An 18358-nucleotide genomic window follows, 5' to 3' on the forward strand; every position below is an offset into this window, starting at 1 on the left:
ATCCTAATCAAATAAATATAAACAAGAATATGTGAGTAGATGTTGACTATAACATTATGTCTCATATAGTTGGAAATGTCACTTAGCCAGGATAGCCAGTAATAGGGGGATGGTTTGCATTATAGCACATCTCTAAGTTAGTCTAAATACATTTATTAACTATAGATTTGAGTAATTTTGAGCAGTATGATAAAAAGTTTACAATATAATAAGTGGATAAAACATAAGTCAAATTGTTTTTATATTTATATACACAAAGAGGTACAAATACAGTCATTTGTCACTTAGTAACAGGGGTATGTTCGGAGAAATGTGTCAGTAGGCAATTTCATGATTGTGCAAAGATCGTAAAGTGTACTTAACGGAAACCTGGTTGATGTAGCCTACTACACACCGAGGCTATATGGTAAAGCCTATTGGTTCTAGACTGCAAACCTGTATAACATGTTACTGTACTGAACACTGTAGACAATTGTAACACGATGGTAAGTATATGTATATCTAAATATACAAAAGGTAATGCATTGTGCTATGACAGTATAACATCACTAGGTCATAGGAGTTTTTCAGCTTCATTATAATCTTAGGGACCACCTTTAATGTATTTCATCCATTCTTGACCACAACATCCTAATATCGTGCATGACTATGCACCAAAGTGTTTACAGTGGTTATTATGGTGGTATGTTTATTGTGTTTTATGTTTTCTACAATAGATTTTTACTTTATATTCAGAAAAATGTGTCTTTTTTTATATTTTAGGTGAGATCTATATTTTCTACATAATGGTAGCTTCTAAGCATTATATTTATCTAATGCTTAGATTTTTGGACTAATTTTTAATATATATTTAAAATGATGGTTATCTTACAATAATAGAAGTGTATTTGATATATTTTCATCTGTATTTACAGCTCTGAAAGAGAATCTTTACTATGAAGCTGGCAAAATGCTTGCCATTTCTTTAGTTCACGGTGGTCCTTCACCTGGTTTCTTTTCTAAAACCTTGTTTAACTGCCTTGTTTATGGACCAGAAAATACCCAGCCAATTTTAGATGATGTTTCAGACTTTGATGTGGCACAGATTATAATCAGGGTAAGCAATGGATCTGTTTATTAAAATGCACACTACATTCTAGGTATCTTTTAATGTAAATGATCTGCAATAAAATAATATCTATGAAGGAGTTAGGGATTGTAAACATATATTTCTGTTTACCAGTGGAGTTCTGAACCAGTTAAAAGATAGTTTTAAAAGTCAGATGGCTGGAGATTAAAGTGCAGGTTTAATGTTAGTAAAACCAATTGGATGATGTGATTTTGGTCTGTGTTCAACATGGCTTGTGAATGCTCCTCAGAAATACATGGATTTGCCTGCCTTGCTAGAGACAACTTGAGGCAGATTCCCTATTGCATGCTAGAAAGCAGATGAAAGTGCACTTTGATGCAAGGCCGGTGGATCTGAAGAGAGTAAGGATTTGGCTTACCAGTTAGAATACTTTTCCTTCCTTCTATAGGGAGGTATGAATGATAGATGGAGAGAAAGACCAGGCTGAATTTCTTCCAAAGGGGAACAGGTGGTAGGGATCAGGGAGGACTTAATGCATCCTCCTAAAAATAGTTACAATTTATTCAGCACTTATAATGGGTCCTGTACTAAACATGTCACATGTACAAACACTCATTTATCATAATGCCATATAAGTGTCATTGCCAACATGTTACTGCTTTAGAAACTGAGACAATGTAAGCCATTTAACTTTTCTTCCTTAACCTCCCTCCTACTTAAGCATACTCTATCCATTGTCTCAATTAACAGACAGTGTTGTTTAATGATTAAAAGCATAGGCCTTAGCCGGGCGTGGTGGCGTGTGCCTATATTCCCAGCTACTCTGGAGGTTGAGGCACAAGAATAACTTGAACCCAGCGGATTGAGGTTGCAGTGAGCCGAGCTCACACCACTGCACTCCAGCCTGGGCAACAGAGGGAGACACCGTCTCAAAAAATAAAATAAAGTAAAATAAAATAAAGCATAGGCTCAGAAGTCAGATTTTACTTTGAATGCCAGCTCTTATAACTACTATATGCTGTGTCACTTTGGGCATGTTAATCTTACTCAACCTCAGTTTCTAAGTCACAGAGTGAGCACTGCTGAAGTGTGAGTTGCTGTAGTGTATTATAACAATTCCTTCATTTGCCCTAAGACTGCTTATCCTAACACTGTGTTTTAAATTGACCCCTTTAATTCTTTGTTTTTCCTTTTGTGTCCTCTTTACTAAAAAAAAAAGTGTATTTAAGCTTCATTGTCTCTACTTCCTATTTCCTCTTTATTTCTTGTAATCAGGCTTCTGTCCCTACCACAAGTCTCAAGTTAGCTAGTTCATAGTTTATATCCGAGGCTCTAAATATCCATGTCCAAAGTCCTTTTCTAATTTTTCATCTGCTGTGACTTCTGCAATTACCACTTAGAATTTCTCTGCAATATTTTATTTAATATTGTACTTCCTTCTACTTCTGATGATTCTCTCTTTAATACTTCTTACTTCTTTTTCTTCTTACCCCTGAAACAGCATTTTTCAGTGTTGTCTTAACAGTCCTCATTCTTTATTATTTGGAGAGCTTCTTCTCTCCTGTAATCTTTCTGAATGATTCACAGACCTGTATTTTTGAGCCTCTGGACTCTTATATACAGATAAGACCTGGGTCTTGTAGCACATTGAGTCCAACATGTTTAAGATGAAAATAGTGTTTTTCCCAGAATTTTTTGTTTGATTGTTTTTTGGGGGGCTTTTTTGTTTTGTTTTTACCTGTTTGCCTTTTCTTTCCAAGAGATTTCTTATTTCCAAGCTGTCCTGGAGAGTCATTTTCATACTCCTCCATTTTCCAGTTGTATGTCAAGTCACCTATCTCTAAGACTGACTTATCATCAACCTTTACTTCCTATTTCTAGTGTGCCTTTTTTACCAAACTCAAATTTTCCCTAGGCTTAAACAATTAGAATGTTGTTCTAATATTCTTATTTGGGATGATTCTTCCAAAAGTACAGTTTTGACCATATTGCTTTCTTCCTCAGGAATCCCCCAATGGCTTCTCATTGCCTGTTGAACAAAGTTTAAGCTCTTCATTAGGGCATTTAAGACCTTCACCTCTCTTCATGGCTTTATCTACTCCAGTTTCTGTACTTTTTATCCAGTGTTTGTTCATTTAAGAAATACTATGTACTCTGTACTGTTTTGTTACTAAAGATAGAGTAGTGAGGCAAAGTCACTACCTTCTTGGAGTTTACATTAAGAGAGAACACAGAAGATAAACAACAAATATAATATACTATCATGTAGTAAAATGTATGATAATGCTAAATAAAACAGAATATGGCCAGGTGCAGTGGCTCATGCCTGTAATCCCAACACTTTGGGAGGCCGAGGCGGGCGTATCACCAGGGGTCAGGATTTCGAGACCAGGCTGGCCAACATGGTGAAACCCCATCTTTACTAAAAATGCAAAAAAATTAGCCGGGTGTGGTGGCGTGCGCCTATAGTCCCAGCTACTTGAAAGGCTCATTTGAGCCTGGGAGGCGGAGGTTGTAGTGAGCCAGGATCACACCACTGCACTCCAGCATGGGCAACAAAGTGAGACTCCATCCCAAATAAATAAAATATATACATAAATATATACATACATACATACATACAACAGAATTAAAGAAAGGAGATAGATAAAGGTTGGAGTATATATAAGTTAGGTTTTAGGCTAAACTTCTGTATCACGTAGACACAGAAAGACAGTGGCTCAAAGAAGGCAGATGTTTACTGCTCCGTAAAATCCATTGTCTAGATTTTAGGGTAAGAGTTGGCACAAAAAATGGCCTGTAGGTCAAGTTCTGGCCTGTTGCCTGTTTGGTAAATAGTTACATTGGGCAACCATGCCCATTTGCTACTGATCTGACTGCTTTCACACTACAGTGGTAGAGTTGAGTAGCTGCAACAGGTATCATATAGTTTGAAAAGCATAAAATGCTATCTGGCCCTTTATACAGATGGCCCTCTGTTTTCGAGATACATCGTGATTTACAAAACCATCTAAGGACTTGAGTTCCTCCCTCTCATTATCGTGTAACACTTAGCATTATTGTCTTCATCCACATGGTTGAAGCTTGCTCTTAAAGGAGAAAAGTGGAAGTTGAGAGCAGGGAAATTTGAGACATTGTTTTTACTTACATCCCATTGAACAGTCATGTAGCCCCACCTAGCTGCAGCAAAAGTTTGGCTATGTGCCCAGCAGGGTTGAGGGTTTGCAGGGATGAGGCAACATACACCCAATTATTACTCTGACAGGGTGTAAAGATAGTATTTTGAGCATAATAGTCATGAAAAACTTCAGAGATTTCAGCAGAGATTTTGAATGAATGAGAAGAAGTCACGTAAATCTCTAAGAATGTTTTAGGAAAAGGAAATTGTAAGTAAATTTTCTGTTAATGGATTGTTTCCTATTTTTAACATTTTCCATCTGTACCTTTAAGAGCTTACCTGTATGAAAGTGTCTTGCACTTTCACTTGTCTTTCACTTTCACTTCCACATAGATGGCCAAGTATTTCTTTGTTTACGCTGTTCACTAAAATGCTCTTGGTAAAATTCTGTCCATCTTTTAATTCTCAGCTGATACTCTTTTTCATGAATTCCCAGGTCATCTTTCTTGCCTATCTAGTGCTAGGTAACTTTTCTCTTTTTTTTTTCTTTTCTTTTTAAGAGATAAGGTCTCAGTCTGTCACCCAGGCTAGAGTACATTGGTACGATCATAGCTCACTGAACCTCCAACTCCTGGGCTCAAAATCCTTCTACCTCAGCTTCCCGAGTAGCTAGGACTACAGGTGTATGCCACCCACAACAGGCCTTTTTTTTTTTTTTTTTTTTTTTTTTTCTTTAGAGAAGGGGACTAGCTGTGTTGCCCAGGCTGTTCTTGAACTTCTGGCCTCAGGCAAGCCTCCCACCTCAGCCTCCCTAGTTGCTAGTCTTACCTAGTGCTATATAATTTTTCAGTGTCAGTTATTTCCTTCTTTACAAATAGTTTCATTATACTCTGGATTTCTTGAAGGCAGAAATAGACAAATTTGTTGAACTGGATCATCAGACATTTATTCTAGAAAAATACTTCTTGGTTTACTTTCACTGCACCCATATGTACTCAGAAATTTGAGTATAAATTAATATCATTTGAAATGTACATGTCACTCAAAAGTAAATGGGTAAAGTGGCTGTATTTTCTCCTTCGTTACAGATAAATACTGCAACAACTGTAGCTGACTTAAAGTCAGTAATAAATGAATGCTATAACTACCTTGAGTTAATTGGATGTCTCAGACTTATAACGACATTAAGTGATAAATATATGTTAGTAAAAGACATACTTGTATACCATGTAATTCAGAGAGTCCAAGCACCCTTTGAAAGGTAAGTTGTTTCTATTAATATATGGCTCTCTCAAATTACATGTTTAAAGTGGTTAATTATCTTGTAATGTGAGATATATTTGGTAATAAGTGAGATGTTTTTCTCAGAAAAAAATTTAAATGCTATTTTAAAATAATAACTTAAGCCTTTTTGGGATGATTACTGTTCTGATCATTTAATAAGCATTGTGTAGGTCGGGTGCGGTGGCTCACTCACGACTGTAATCCCAGCACTTTGGGAGGCTGGGGCAGGTGGATCATTTGAGGTCAGGAGTTTGAGACCAGCCCGACCAACATGGTGAAACCCTGTCTCTACTAAAATACAAAAATTCGCCGGGCATGGTGGTGGGTGCCTGTCATCTCAGCTACTTGGGAGGCTGAGGCTAGAGAATTGCTTGAACCCAAGTGAGCCAAGATCATGCCACTGCACTCCAGCCTGGGTGACAGAGCAAGACCCCCTCTCAAAAAAAATAAAGAATTGTGTAAATGTATGATGCTTTCATAGAAATAATCACTATTTCAGATTATAAATTTTTTTCTAAAAAATACTCTTTTTAAAACTCTTACTACATGAGCCAACTAATCTCTGTGCATTCATTTAATAACTATTTATTGAGTACCTTTTATCTGCTGGGTAGTATATATATTGACCATTCTTTGATTAACAAAGTATGTATGATTCTTGCTGTCTTTTAGTTTAGAACACTGGTCTAAGTTAGACAACTTATGTATCTCCTTACACTCTTACAATTTTTTTAAATAATGGAAATACACATATGAAAGTAGTCTGTAATCACCATCCAGATCTAACACTTACTAACCTGTGCCTGTCTTGTTCATCTATATCCTACCCTTGTTATTGACTCCAGTATTATTTTAAAGCCGATACCAGATATCATCTCAAACCTGATCAATTCATTTAAAAAAATGTAGTATCATTAATCCATAGATTTAAATATATTTGATGTGTTTAAAATCTTCATAGTTAATATCATTACTGAAGTTTATATGTCTTGGATCAGTATAAGTGTCTTTATGTTGTTGTTTTTAATTCTTTTGATGTGAGCCTTAATGGTCTTTGTAAGCTTTTTTGCTATATGGTATCAGAAGGTGTTTCAGACTTATTTTGCACATTTTAGCCTAAGGAACCTTTGTTATTTTTAATGGGAAATGGGTAATTCACAACCACAGTCTGGATATTAGAGAGTCTTCATTTTGCTGGGTTGGTCATGGTATCTAGGACTTTTCAGTGAACCCAAATTAGAAAAGTCAAGGGTTTTTAAATCTATTTTTATCTATTTTTTTTAAATCAAACTTTTTTTAAAGATCCATTATGAGTGTGTCCTGATACTTCTAATTCAGATTCCCTATTGCATGATTTTTACCTAACATTTTCTTTTTTTTTTTTTTTTTGAGACGGAGTCTCGCTCTGTGGCCCAGCCCAGGCTGGAGTGCAGTGGCGCGATCTCGGCTCACTGCAAGCTCCGCCTCCCGGGTTCACGCCATTCTCCTGCCTCAGCCTCCCGAGTAGCTGGGACTACAGGCGCCCACAACCGCGCCCGGCTAGTTTTTTGTATTTTTTAGTAGAGACGGGGTTTCACCGTGGTCTCGATCTCCTGACCTTGTGATCCGCCCGCCTCGGCCTCCCAAAGTGCTGGGATTACAGGCGTGAGCCACCGCGCCCGGCCTTTACTTAACATTTTCTTTGTCCTGTGTTGAGAATTCCAGTTCTTAACGACACTGGAGAATTTGAGTATGAAGTAACTATTCATGTGATTTATTCCACATTTTATAACCAATAGTCTCAGAATAACAGTACTAACATTATCAAATTGTTGTGCTTATAAGTCATTGGAATATTTTCTGTGTGGCTGAAAATTGGGCATAAATTGCATTTTCATTTTTTATTTTTAGTGATTAATTTTTATTAAAATTTCATTTTATTTTAAAATTATATAAAATGTTTTGTATAGTTCCAAAGGCAAATGTATAATAAGAATATACTGAAAGTATATTCAAAGAAGTATAGGTTTCATCCATACTATGTCCATCTACCATTCAACCTTTTATGAAGTAACCATTTTGGCAATTTTTTTGTGGTTTATTCTTTTATTTGTTTTTCTTTTTATTGATAACAGATAAACATATGTGTGTTTTTAGCTCATTTTATGCTGCTATAACAATACCTGAGACTTGGTAATTTATAAAGAAAAGAAATTTATTTCTCACAGTTCTGGAGGCTAGGAAGTTCAAAGGCATAGTGCCAGTATCTGCTCAACATCTGGTGAGAGCTGTCTTGCTGTATCATAGCATTGTGGAAGAGCAAGTGAGCACTCAAGACAGAGATGTGCCCTGGAAATCAGGATGAACTCACCCTTTTTGTCAGGAGCCCCCTCCCACAATAATGATATTAATCCATTCATGAGGGCAGAGCCCTTGTGACCTAATCACCTCTTAAGGACCCTATCTCCCAATACTGTTATACTGGCCATTAAATTTCAACATGAGTTTCAAATGAGACATTGAAACCATACCATTCTCCTCCTGGTACTCTTAAAACTCATGTCCCACTCACATACAAAATCCCACTCACATACAAGAGTATCTGAGGAGGTGAATAGGAAATTTAGAAAGTCAGGCAAAAATGATATGTCTGTTCTTTGCTTATTAATGAAAATGTGCATTTTAAAATATTCAGTTGTTAACTTGCATTTCTTTTGTTAATCAGATATATTTTGTTCATTTTCCCTATCATTGATCTTTCAGAAGAATTTGTATTCCTTGCATAAAATTAATTTTCTGTCATATATATTAAATATCTGTCATTTGCTTTATCTTAATTTCTTTTTTAACAATATAGGTTTTACATTTTTATGTAATGAGGATTTGTCACTCTTGGTAATATCTGGGAAACTTTATTTTTATAATAATTAGCTTTGAAGTATAAAACACTTCAGATTTTGACATCTTTCTAATAAAAACTTGTTAGTTTTGAAACTATAAATAGCCAAATAATGTAGGTATGTAAAGTAGTCATTTTATATTAATGTATTTGCTTATGGATTTGAAAGTATCAAGTATAGTATATCCATATCTTCTCTTTTCCCTCACATCTGAAAATATGATTGTCTCTTGTAGGGTTTTTTTGGTTGTTTTTTAAAAATCATTAGCTGTTTTGAAAAAATGCCAGATAAATTAGCTGGAAATATATATTCCCTAATATAATACCAAACACACATGTATGAATGTTGGCTCATTATTTTTCTTCTGTTAAGTTTTAAACAGGGTCTGAAAACCCTCGGTGTTTTGGAGAAAATTCAGGCTTATCCAGAAGCATTTTGTAGCATCCTGTGTCATAAACCTGAGAATCTTTCTGCAAAAATCCTTAGTGATCTTTTTACAGTACACACATTACCTGATGTAAAAGCTTTGGGGTTTTGGAACAGTTACTTACAGGCTGTTGAAGGTATGTGGATATTTTATTTTACTTTTAACGATCTCAGAATATTTGTTTCAGCGTATTTGTTTTGGGGGTTTTATGTGTGTATGTTTTGCCTTTTGGTATTAATATTAAGATGCTAACTCCGTATTTACAAAAGAAAGTTATTTCAAAGCAAGTTTATATGACCAAGTTAAAAACGATGAGAAAAGGTAACAGAGGAAATTTATATTTTGTAATTTTTTTCTCTGGATAAGTTGAGGTGAAAGGCATTCTTTCTAGAAAATATTATTGTCACAGCATAGAACAGTCTTAATCCTAATAATCTATTTCATCATTTTCAACTTGAAGTTAAACTAAATTATTCTTCTTCCACTGGTTAGGGCTGTAACAATGATATTTATCATTGAGCATTAGCAGTGTAAAATCATTCTGCCTAATAGAGTGGAGAAGAATTTAACTTACAGTTGAAACTTTGTTTAGCTAGATTTTTGGGTTTTTACCATTTAGTTTTTCTGTCTGTATTTGTTGAACTATTGTATCAAATAGTGATGACCTAGAAGTGGTCAAATATGCAATAAGTAGTTGTACTAAATGATTATATTAGTCCTTCTACTTTGAGATTCATTTATGTACTGTTTGCCTGTTACTATACCTGACTTTGTGATTTAGTTGCCCAAAACAAATGTGGGAGTCTATGCCTTTCAGTATTCCAAGTCTATTTGGAGAAGAATCTATGATGATAGCAATATATAACATGGATTTACTTTTGTTTCTTTTTCTCTTTTATTGGTAAATTTTTTCAGATGGTAAATCTACAACAACAATGGAAGACATTCTTATTTTTGCAACTGGTTGCAGTTCCATTCCTCCAGCTGGATTTAAACCCACTCCCTCAATTGAGTGTCTGCCTGTGGATTTTCCTGTTGGAAACAAGTGTAATAACTGTTTAGCAATTCCAGTCACCAATACATATAAAGAGTTTCAAGAAAATATGGACTTCACCATAAGAAACACTCTAAAACTAGAAAAGGAAGAAAGTTCTCATTACATTGGACATTAAAATGTTTCCTTGAACGAAGAGAAGCTTCTTTAAAAGCTGCTATTGATTACTCTCTTTTGTTTCACTAACCTTTTCATCATCACTTTGAACAAACTAGTTAGTTTCTTGGCCTAATAAAATTTATGATATTAATATAAAGGAATATTATGGCCATTTAGGCTAAAAAAAATTTTTTTTGTTAAAGCATACTAGTCAAGATAGGTGATAGTTTCTCATTTTCTTGATATACATACTTTATAAACCTCAATATAAATACTCTTAAAATGGTTGTAAGGATTTTATTTAGGTATGGTAGCATGGTATATAAAAGTAAAAACTGTTTTACTCACATTTTTTGTAAATTAGGATTACATATAGAATGCCACAATTTTTCTAGATTTATTCAATTTTCAAATTATTCCTCATTTTATTTTAAAGCATTAAATAGAAAAGCTAATTGGTTAAATTTTGTTATATAAATCAGAGGCTTATATTCTGGGATTTGTGTTACTATGCATGCTTTTCTAGGATGTCACCGAATTAGTTGTTTAAAATGTTTTTAGATTACTGATTTATATTAAGATGACCCACACTGCAGTTAGATTATGCCTAGTTGGAAGTATTATATATAAAGCAGAATTAAGCTGGGCACATGTGCCTGTAATCCCAGTTATAAGGGAGGCTGAGGTGGCAGAATCGAGATGCTCAGTCAGCCTGGGCAATATAGCAAGACTCCATCTCACAAAAAAAAAAAAAAAGGCAGAATTGCACAAATTTTGACATTCCACGAGCTTAAACACTTTTGAGGTGGATAACATTTTGTTGAAAATACCTAAGAAAGTGTGTCTTCTTTAAAGCCTTGGCTTTAATCATGGGAAATTATTGTTGTTGTTGTTGTTTTCTGTATCCTATGTTTGGTATTCTGTATATCTGATCCATAATCATTTTAGGTATTTAAATGATCTCTGTGAATTGGTAGGTTTGACCATTTGACTTATTTATTATCAAGATGGTTGTATGCTAAGGTAAGTTGGCACCATAGCATTATACAGTTATCTTCATTGCTCCTGAATGATATCTGTTATATAAGCAATGTATAAATAAAGTAAAAAGGATAGAATGAAAAACCCATTCTAATGTCACCGCTCAGAGATAAGTACTATGTTTCTGTGTATCCTTCTATAAACGCTTTCCTTCTTTTATTTTTTAACTTTAATAATGCTACTAAAAGACAATACCTAAAAGTAACTGTACTAACAATGTGCTAACAATGTGAAAATATATAGTCCCAGAGTCATGTCCCCATATTTATACTCCCACAAAAGAAAAAATTGGAAAACAAAGTCTGATGTCCTTAATCTATTATCAAATTTAAATGATGTAATGGTTGAGTTTTCCATGAAAGTAAATCATTATGATAGGTAAATCACTATGGTAAGTAAAATGTTTTAACCATATTTTTCTTAATACACAAAGCAGGTGTCAGCTGTTGTCATATTCTCACCCTTCTTAAGAAATATCATTAAATTATTGATATTTTTTAAGAAAAGTAACAGAATAGATTTGAAAGAGATAATGTATCTCTTAATACCAAAGGACAACTAAAACATAATTCTAGTGTACTTTTCTTTGTTCCCTCATGTCTTTTTCAATCTATACACTAACATACCTAGCAAATTGTTTTACTTTAACTTGAAATATTTAATAACATTAAATAAGGCATTTCTTTGTCTTTGGTTGAATTCTTTTGCCTTATCAATAGTAACTGAAAGATCAATTATCAAAGAGTTTGAATAGCTAATATAAACCCCAAACTCACCATACAATTTTTATTCCAAATATGTTGATAAAAAGATACTTTGTTTCTTTATCCACCTTGTTTTTATAACAGTTAAAAACCAATACAAACCAAAAAAACCTAGTTAAAGCTATTTTCTGGTTTGTAGTTTTAATTAATTTCCCCTAGGGTAGAAATTAAAGCTGGTAATTCACACACAAATACTTTGTTAGGGTGGGGGTGGCAAGTGGAGAGGCAGTGTACTTGGGTTAGCTACAATTAAAAACAGTATTTCAATTCTTCATTTGACTTACTTTATATATAGACAGGGCCTTAGTGATAAGATGGTGTAAATAATTTAGGATATTCATGTTTTCAAGTGAAGCATAAATATTTATTTTGCGAAATGTTTTCTGGTTTGAAGGATGTTCCATTATTAGGATTTTTAGATTAATCTGTATGGTCAAGGAATATCAGAGAAACCTGTAGGTTATTTATTTTCTGCAGTGTCATTTTGTCAAATGGTTGGTATTATAATTGTTCTTTTCTTATTCATTTTATAACCAGTGCATAATTCTTATTTTAGATTTTAAAAAAGAATTATGCTATAAATCTTTATAAATGTGTGTATATATTTCTTAAATATTGCAATTGCCTAAACATTGTATATTTTAAGGCTGTTTTCTCTTGCTGTCAATGTTGAGGAAAACTATAAATTGATATATAATGCATCTACTGTTAATGGTTTTGGTTAGTTTGATATTCATTGTTTTTAAACAATTTCCAATATGGAAACTTTATTTTAATACCTTTTATACAGTTCTCTACTATTCAAGATATTCTTTAAAATATCTCACCAGAAACTTATACTTTTATACTTTGTAATATTTAGTTTCTATAATTTGAGGAAGTGATTTTTTTTGTTTGGGTTAAGTAAAAAGCCTTTATTTGATTACCCAGCATGAGAATTCACCTCGGTTTCTATTTTATGCATTTGTAAATTTTTCCCCTAATTATATGGAAGCTATTGGAACTTCTGTATTCAGTACTAAATACTAAGTCAAGGGGAGTATATTAGGTAACTTTTTTCAGTGACTGTGCCTTTAGCATTCAGTCATTATAAGAAAATGATCAGAACAAAATCATTACATTATAAACATGTAATTCTTTTATATGGTGATTATCATGTACTGCATTGTTACTTTTAAAATAAGCTATTAAACTAGTTTTTATGGTTCAAGTAATGCAATACAAAGTTTCATGCTTCAAGTAATGCAATACAAAACATAACACATTTAATAATGAATTACTTCAATGTATATTATCTGTGGTTTAGGGAAATTTGGATTGTCTTGAAGAGACTCAGTTTTCAAGTTCTGATTTTGACCATTATCTTTTCTAATTCCTAAACATATCCCAGTACCTACACTATGCCAGGTATTATGCTAGGTGATAATTTATATGTCAGCCTATTTATACCCTTTTTAAAGACTGCCAGATTAACCAAAAAGCATGACATTTATAACAAAGTTTTATAAATAAATAAATGTTTATGCCATTAAAGATAAACTGCCTGTATAAACTAAGTAATTTATTGGGATTTAACAAGATTAAGATTCTGACAAAACTGAAAGATACAAGATTCCTTTACTCTCCACATTTGAGAGATCCTATAAGCAAGCAGTTACTGTCTGACACCCAGGAACCTATAGAAATGAGGGAATCTGTGTTAAAACTATGTATCCTCTAACGTAAAATAGCTAACCAGAATAAATTATTTAAGCCAAAAATCTGGACTCAGATAAATGGCTATAGTAAATTAGGTTAATGAACAATCTGTAGCCATAGATTATTTTCAGTCTTTCTGATTCTAATAAAACAAATACCTTATTCAGTCTCAGCCTTACAAGGGCTATTTGTCTACGGTTGCTGTTCTTCTGTGGGGTGTATTTTTCTATAAATCTATTGCCCACACTCTCTGCACTTGGTCAGGAGTTTTTATCATTTCCTATGTATGCAGTGTACATCAATTTTAAATTTGTCTTAGTGATTTTAACACCACTCATAGTCTTGGGAGGGAATCTGTGATGGAACTGAAGTGGCTCGATGATGGATTTGCATTTGAAAGTGGAAGGACCCAAATGAGCAAAATTGGGCTCTCAGATATTTTATATTTCATAGAGACTGAAGAATGCAGTAGAACTTTCCCACAGGGCAGAAATAGTTTCTGTTTAGTTGGAACACACCTAGATCATTAAAGATTCCTTCAAAATATTAGTAATAGTACTGAAGAAACACACGTATTCCAGTTAATTTCTTAATGAATATGCCAATTAGCTATAAAAAAGATTACATAATTTTTTTTTTTTTTGAGACAATCTCACTCACCGAGGCTGGAGTGCAGGGGCACCATCTCGGCTCACTGCATCCTCCGCCTCGCAGGTTCAAGCAGTTCTCCCTGCCTCAGCCTCCCCAGTAGCAGGGATTAAAGGTGCCCACCACCACGCCCGGCTAATTTTGTATTTTTAGTAGAGACCGGGTTTCACCATGTTGACCAAGCTGGTTTCGGACTCCTGACCTCAGGTGATCTTCCGACCTCCACCTCCCAAAGTGCTGGGATTACAGGCGTGAGCCACCGCACCCAGCAGAGATTATGTAATTCTTAAAAGGTAAAGATTGTAGGTTGAATGCTAGGATGTTTCCTAATAGCATTAAAAATAAGATAACCTATTTTAAATGTCACAAAAATAAAGTTCTTATTAATGAAAAAAGCCATTGTTTCACACTATAAAACAGTCTTACATAATAGGCTAACTTCATTTCATTTATATAATTTTGAAAGTCAAGTTTTTGAGGCAGAGTCTGATTTCATTTCAGAATTTGGTGCAGCTTCATAATGAAGTGTCATCAATGAACTCGGGAAATGAGCTGTCATTGTGTATCCATTTTTGTCATACAGTAAAATCTATAGATTAAGTTAGAAATCCCGTAAATTTTGTGGTCACGTGGCTTCAAGTGTACATTAAACAGCCAGCACAAGACCAGCCTGGCCAACATGCTGAATCCCCGTCTCTACAAAAAAAAAAAAAAAAAAAAAAAAAAAAAATTAGCTGGGCGTGGTGGCACCTGTCTGTAGTCTCAACTACTGGGTTGGCTGAGGTGGAAGGATAGTTTGGGAGGATTGCTTGAGTCCAGGAGGTCGAGGCTACAGTGAGCTGAGACTCTGCCACTGCACTCCAGCCTGAGCGACAGAGTGAGATACTATCTCAAAAACAACAACAACAAAAAACCAGCACATCAGCCTGTCCTGATGGTGTGCCGCTGTAGTCCCTTGCTACTTGGGAGGCTGAAGCAGGAGGATCGTTTGACAGTCGGAATTTGAGGCTGCAGTGAGCCCTGATTGCGCACTTGAGCCTGGGCAACTTCCTTCCCACGGCAATGTGATTTTGCAATTACTACAAGGAAAGAGGAGAGATGCTAATTTCTCATTTTGTACCTCCCTGGATCCCGTGTCCATGCCGGCAGAACGCCACCATAAAGCTAGACCCTTTTTTTTTTTTTTTAAGAGATGCGACTGAGAAATATGCCAGATTAGAGTGAAGCTCCAATGCTTTCTGTTTCTCTGGAAAAAGGAGCAAAGGGAAGACTCCTGCTGCACTGAGAAACTAGAGCTAACGTTAAAATGTTGCCTGTGTTTCAGGAGCTTCATTTACTTCAGTCCTGTGGTCCTTATACTCCTAGAGTATTATCACCCCGTCAGTGCTCTGTAAGCCACCAAGCCAACAGTTCAGTAATTAGGTTCTTAGCACTACACGCTCCTACCCTAAGAGTTCAATTTAATGTTGCTACCATTTGAGAGAGTGTGGCTTGATAAGACAGGATAAAAACTCGTAGTATTCGGCTAACATTACGGGCCACTGAGTTAACCTGCACCGGCTCTCCCAGTTCTATCGAGAGTGGAGGTCTTCCTCGAGGAGGTGGAGTCCGGCCCTCAGGCACGCCCTTTTGCCCCGCCCTTCCGGGCTTTGCTTCCGGGGCGGTAAGGGCAGCCACGTCATCCCCCGGCTCCGCTCGCCAGCCGGGCAGTGGCTCGTGGGAGTCAAGATGGCGTCGGCGGCGGCAGCGACAGCAGCAGCAGCCAGTATTCGGGAAAGGCAGACAGGTACTGACTTACTCTCTTCTTGAAGCTTCGTGACTGCCCCGACGACATTCTTCTCCTGTGCTTGTCGCCCTCACTCGGTCGTGGTGCGTGCAGCTCAGAGAGCGGTCTCCGGGAGTTTAATCCAGTCCCTAGAACATCAAGAGCCCCTCCCCTTTGAGTTTTTGGGGAGAAGATGCCATTAGCTTGACTCGGTTCCTCCTGTGGTGCAGGAGAAGGAGCTTTAGCGGTGGGCAGATTGCTATGGCCTTGCTCTTGTCTCCTTCCTAGTGGGCATCAGAAGGCCATCACAACAAGATCTAGCAGCAGATAGCTTCTTATCTATGTTGCCACCTATGAGGTCTCCGAGTTTGTTTCTGTGCGTGGTTCAGTTCTGGTTTTGATTTTTGAGAGAACTCCCATTTTCTGGCACTTCCACCACAATTACAGAATTTAGGTATTTTCACAGCGGCCTGCTTTGCGCCACTTCTCTACTTCGGACCAGCCTTTTGAGGGTACCTGCAGAAAAATGCCTGGTGATAAAAGATTTTCTCCTTCACTTTGCTGGAAGGCATTGAGGAATTGAATTAATAGCTTTCTCATTTTAATTGTTTGACAGATTATTGTTTTAAAATAATATTTTATCTTCAATAGAGCATGTTTATATAGCTTGTATTTATGCAGAGAAATGTAAGAAGCTACATATTCTTGAGTTTTGGGGTTTTTTCCCTCTTAGAAATTAGTTTTGCCTTATTTGAAAACTTACGACAACTTGGTTTATACCTGTGAGCTACAAACTAAAGGTTGAACTAGTTGTCTTAAAAGTTTTCAAGCCATTTATTCTGAGGAGCTAATAGAAATAAGGCGTCAAGCATGTGCATACTTGGAATTCTGTTTGCTGAAATTATGCCCTGTTGGATATAAATATGAATAGAAAAATGAATTTATAATTCATATGACCTACAGAAGGAATTTGGGCTGTATTTGATTCCTTTCTTTGGCATTTAAAGAAATTAAAGAAAAATGTTAGACTTCAATCTAGTAATGACACACAAAAGATGCTGAGTTGCGTTCTGCTTTTCCCAGTAAATAATTTAGTGTAACCTATCAGGTGAAGTCAGGCATAATCAAATATAGGGAAGTTCAAATAAGATTTGGGGCATACCTGCCATTCATTGTATCTGTTTAAGCAAATAGAAGCTCCATTTGTTTTAATGCTGTGTTTCTGATGACTATACTACATATTAAAATAACGTGTCAGTGAAACTGTACCAATACAAGAGAGCTTTTTGAAAAATAAATTTGCATGGCAGTAAACTTGTATGCAGAAACTTTGTAGATCATTAAAATCTAATCGTTTGTATTTCTGCAGAAATGAACATAGTTGAGATTTTACAGAATTACTAGATAGATTGTGCTAGATCTGTTCTTTATCATATTTTTACTGTCATTGAATTCTGCCTCATTTTCAGAGGAAGGTAAATCCTTGTGTATATATTGTAATACAGAATTAGCTATTTCCCTCATGCCTATTGAGAATGTTTTGGGAAATAACTCACAATCCTCAAATATTCTCGATACTGAAATATTTGGGTGGATGAGATAATTGTTAGCATTTATTGAGCATTTACTATGGTTAGGCATTGCTTTAGGTGATTATGTATTATTATCTCCATTTTACAGGTGAGGAAAGTAAGATAGAGGTAAACTAACATGCCTGTTTCTTGCTTTGCCTGCCTGAAAAATCTTTATTGGTCTTTTGAATGTCATCCCACAAGCTCACAAGCTATCTCCTTTCTTCCAGGTTTACTGTCCTCTCTATCCATACCTTCAGTTCAACAGGTAGAATCAGTTGCCTCCTGCTTTGTGTTACTGTTGTTCTTCATTGAATGCGTCTTCGTTACAAGTTCTTGCACATCTTCCCTGCTTCTCAATGTTGCTGGGTCCCATTAGTGTTAGCATCTAGCAACTTAGCTTTCAGTATTCTCTATGTTGATGATTCCCAGGTTTATATCCCTAGTCTGGCCCTCCCATCTGAACTCAGTCTGCTCCATATCAGTTAATGGCAGTTCCATCCTTTTAGTTGCAGGTCAAAAACCTTGAAGTTTTCTTGACTTGTCTCTTTCATGTCTCATGTAAGATCTTTCAGTAAATCTTGTCAGTTCTACTCTGAAAATACATCCAGGATCTGACTGTTGTCATTGCTATTTCCAGATCCTATCCACTATGAATTTCTGCAATAACCTATTTGGTCTCCTTGCTTTTACGATCCTGTTCTCCTTCGTTATTTTTCACACAGTACCCAAACTGATCATGCCATATGTTTGCTCAGAGTCTTCCAGCTTCTTCCCATTTCAACCATGATAAAAGCCAAAGTGATCTTACAGTGTTCTACAAGGCCTTACTTATATGATCTGGTTCCCATGTAGCTTTTGGACCTCATTCCCTATTTCTCTTCCCTCTCCTTGAACCCACCAGCAATGCTCCCACCTTCGAGCCTTTGTATTTGTTTCTT

At 35.6% G+C, this 18358-nt stretch overlaps 2 protein-coding genes across 12 annotated transcripts in view; both read left to right on the forward strand.

The window, feature by feature from the left end:
• G2E3 (G2/M-phase specific E3 ubiquitin protein ligase) overlaps positions 1–12945 on the forward strand; it is a 60090-nt gene extending 47145 nt beyond the window's left edge. For 6 of the 9 annotated variants that reach the window (XR_012415695.1, XR_012415696.1, XM_045396255.3 and 3 more), the window contains 4 exons: positions 915–1096; positions 5276–5448; positions 8723–8913; positions 9693–12945. Coding sequence is in view for 4 of the 9 variants with exons in the window: in XM_045396255.3 (XP_045252190.1) it covers positions 915–1096; positions 5276–5448; positions 8723–8913; positions 9693–9949 (803 nt within the window). In the remaining 5 variants the exon portion in view is untranslated. The remainder of the gene's footprint in view (positions 1–914; positions 1097–5275; positions 5449–8722; positions 8914–9692) is intronic. The other 3 variants (XR_012415693.1, XR_012415694.1, XR_012415692.1) reach the window with 1 other exon arrangement.
• Positions 12946–15789: 2844 nt separating this feature from the next.
• The window catches only part of SCFD1 (sec1 family domain containing 1), a 104263-nt gene continuing 101694 nt past the window's right edge, over positions 15790–18358 (forward strand). For all 3 annotated transcript variants that reach the window (XR_012415697.1, XM_005561013.4, XM_005561015.4), the window contains exon 1: positions 15790–15867. Coding sequence is in view for 1 of the 3 variants with exons in the window: in XM_005561013.4 (XP_005561070.1) it covers positions 15810–15867 (58 nt within the window). In the remaining 2 variants the exon portion in view is untranslated. The remainder of the gene's footprint in view (positions 15868–18358) is intronic.

Source organism: Macaca fascicularis, chromosome 7 (genome assembly GCF_037993035.2).
Source record: "Macaca fascicularis isolate 582-1 chromosome 7, T2T-MFA8v1.1".
Lineage (NCBI taxonomy): Eukaryota > Metazoa > Chordata > Mammalia > Primates > Cercopithecidae > Macaca > Macaca fascicularis.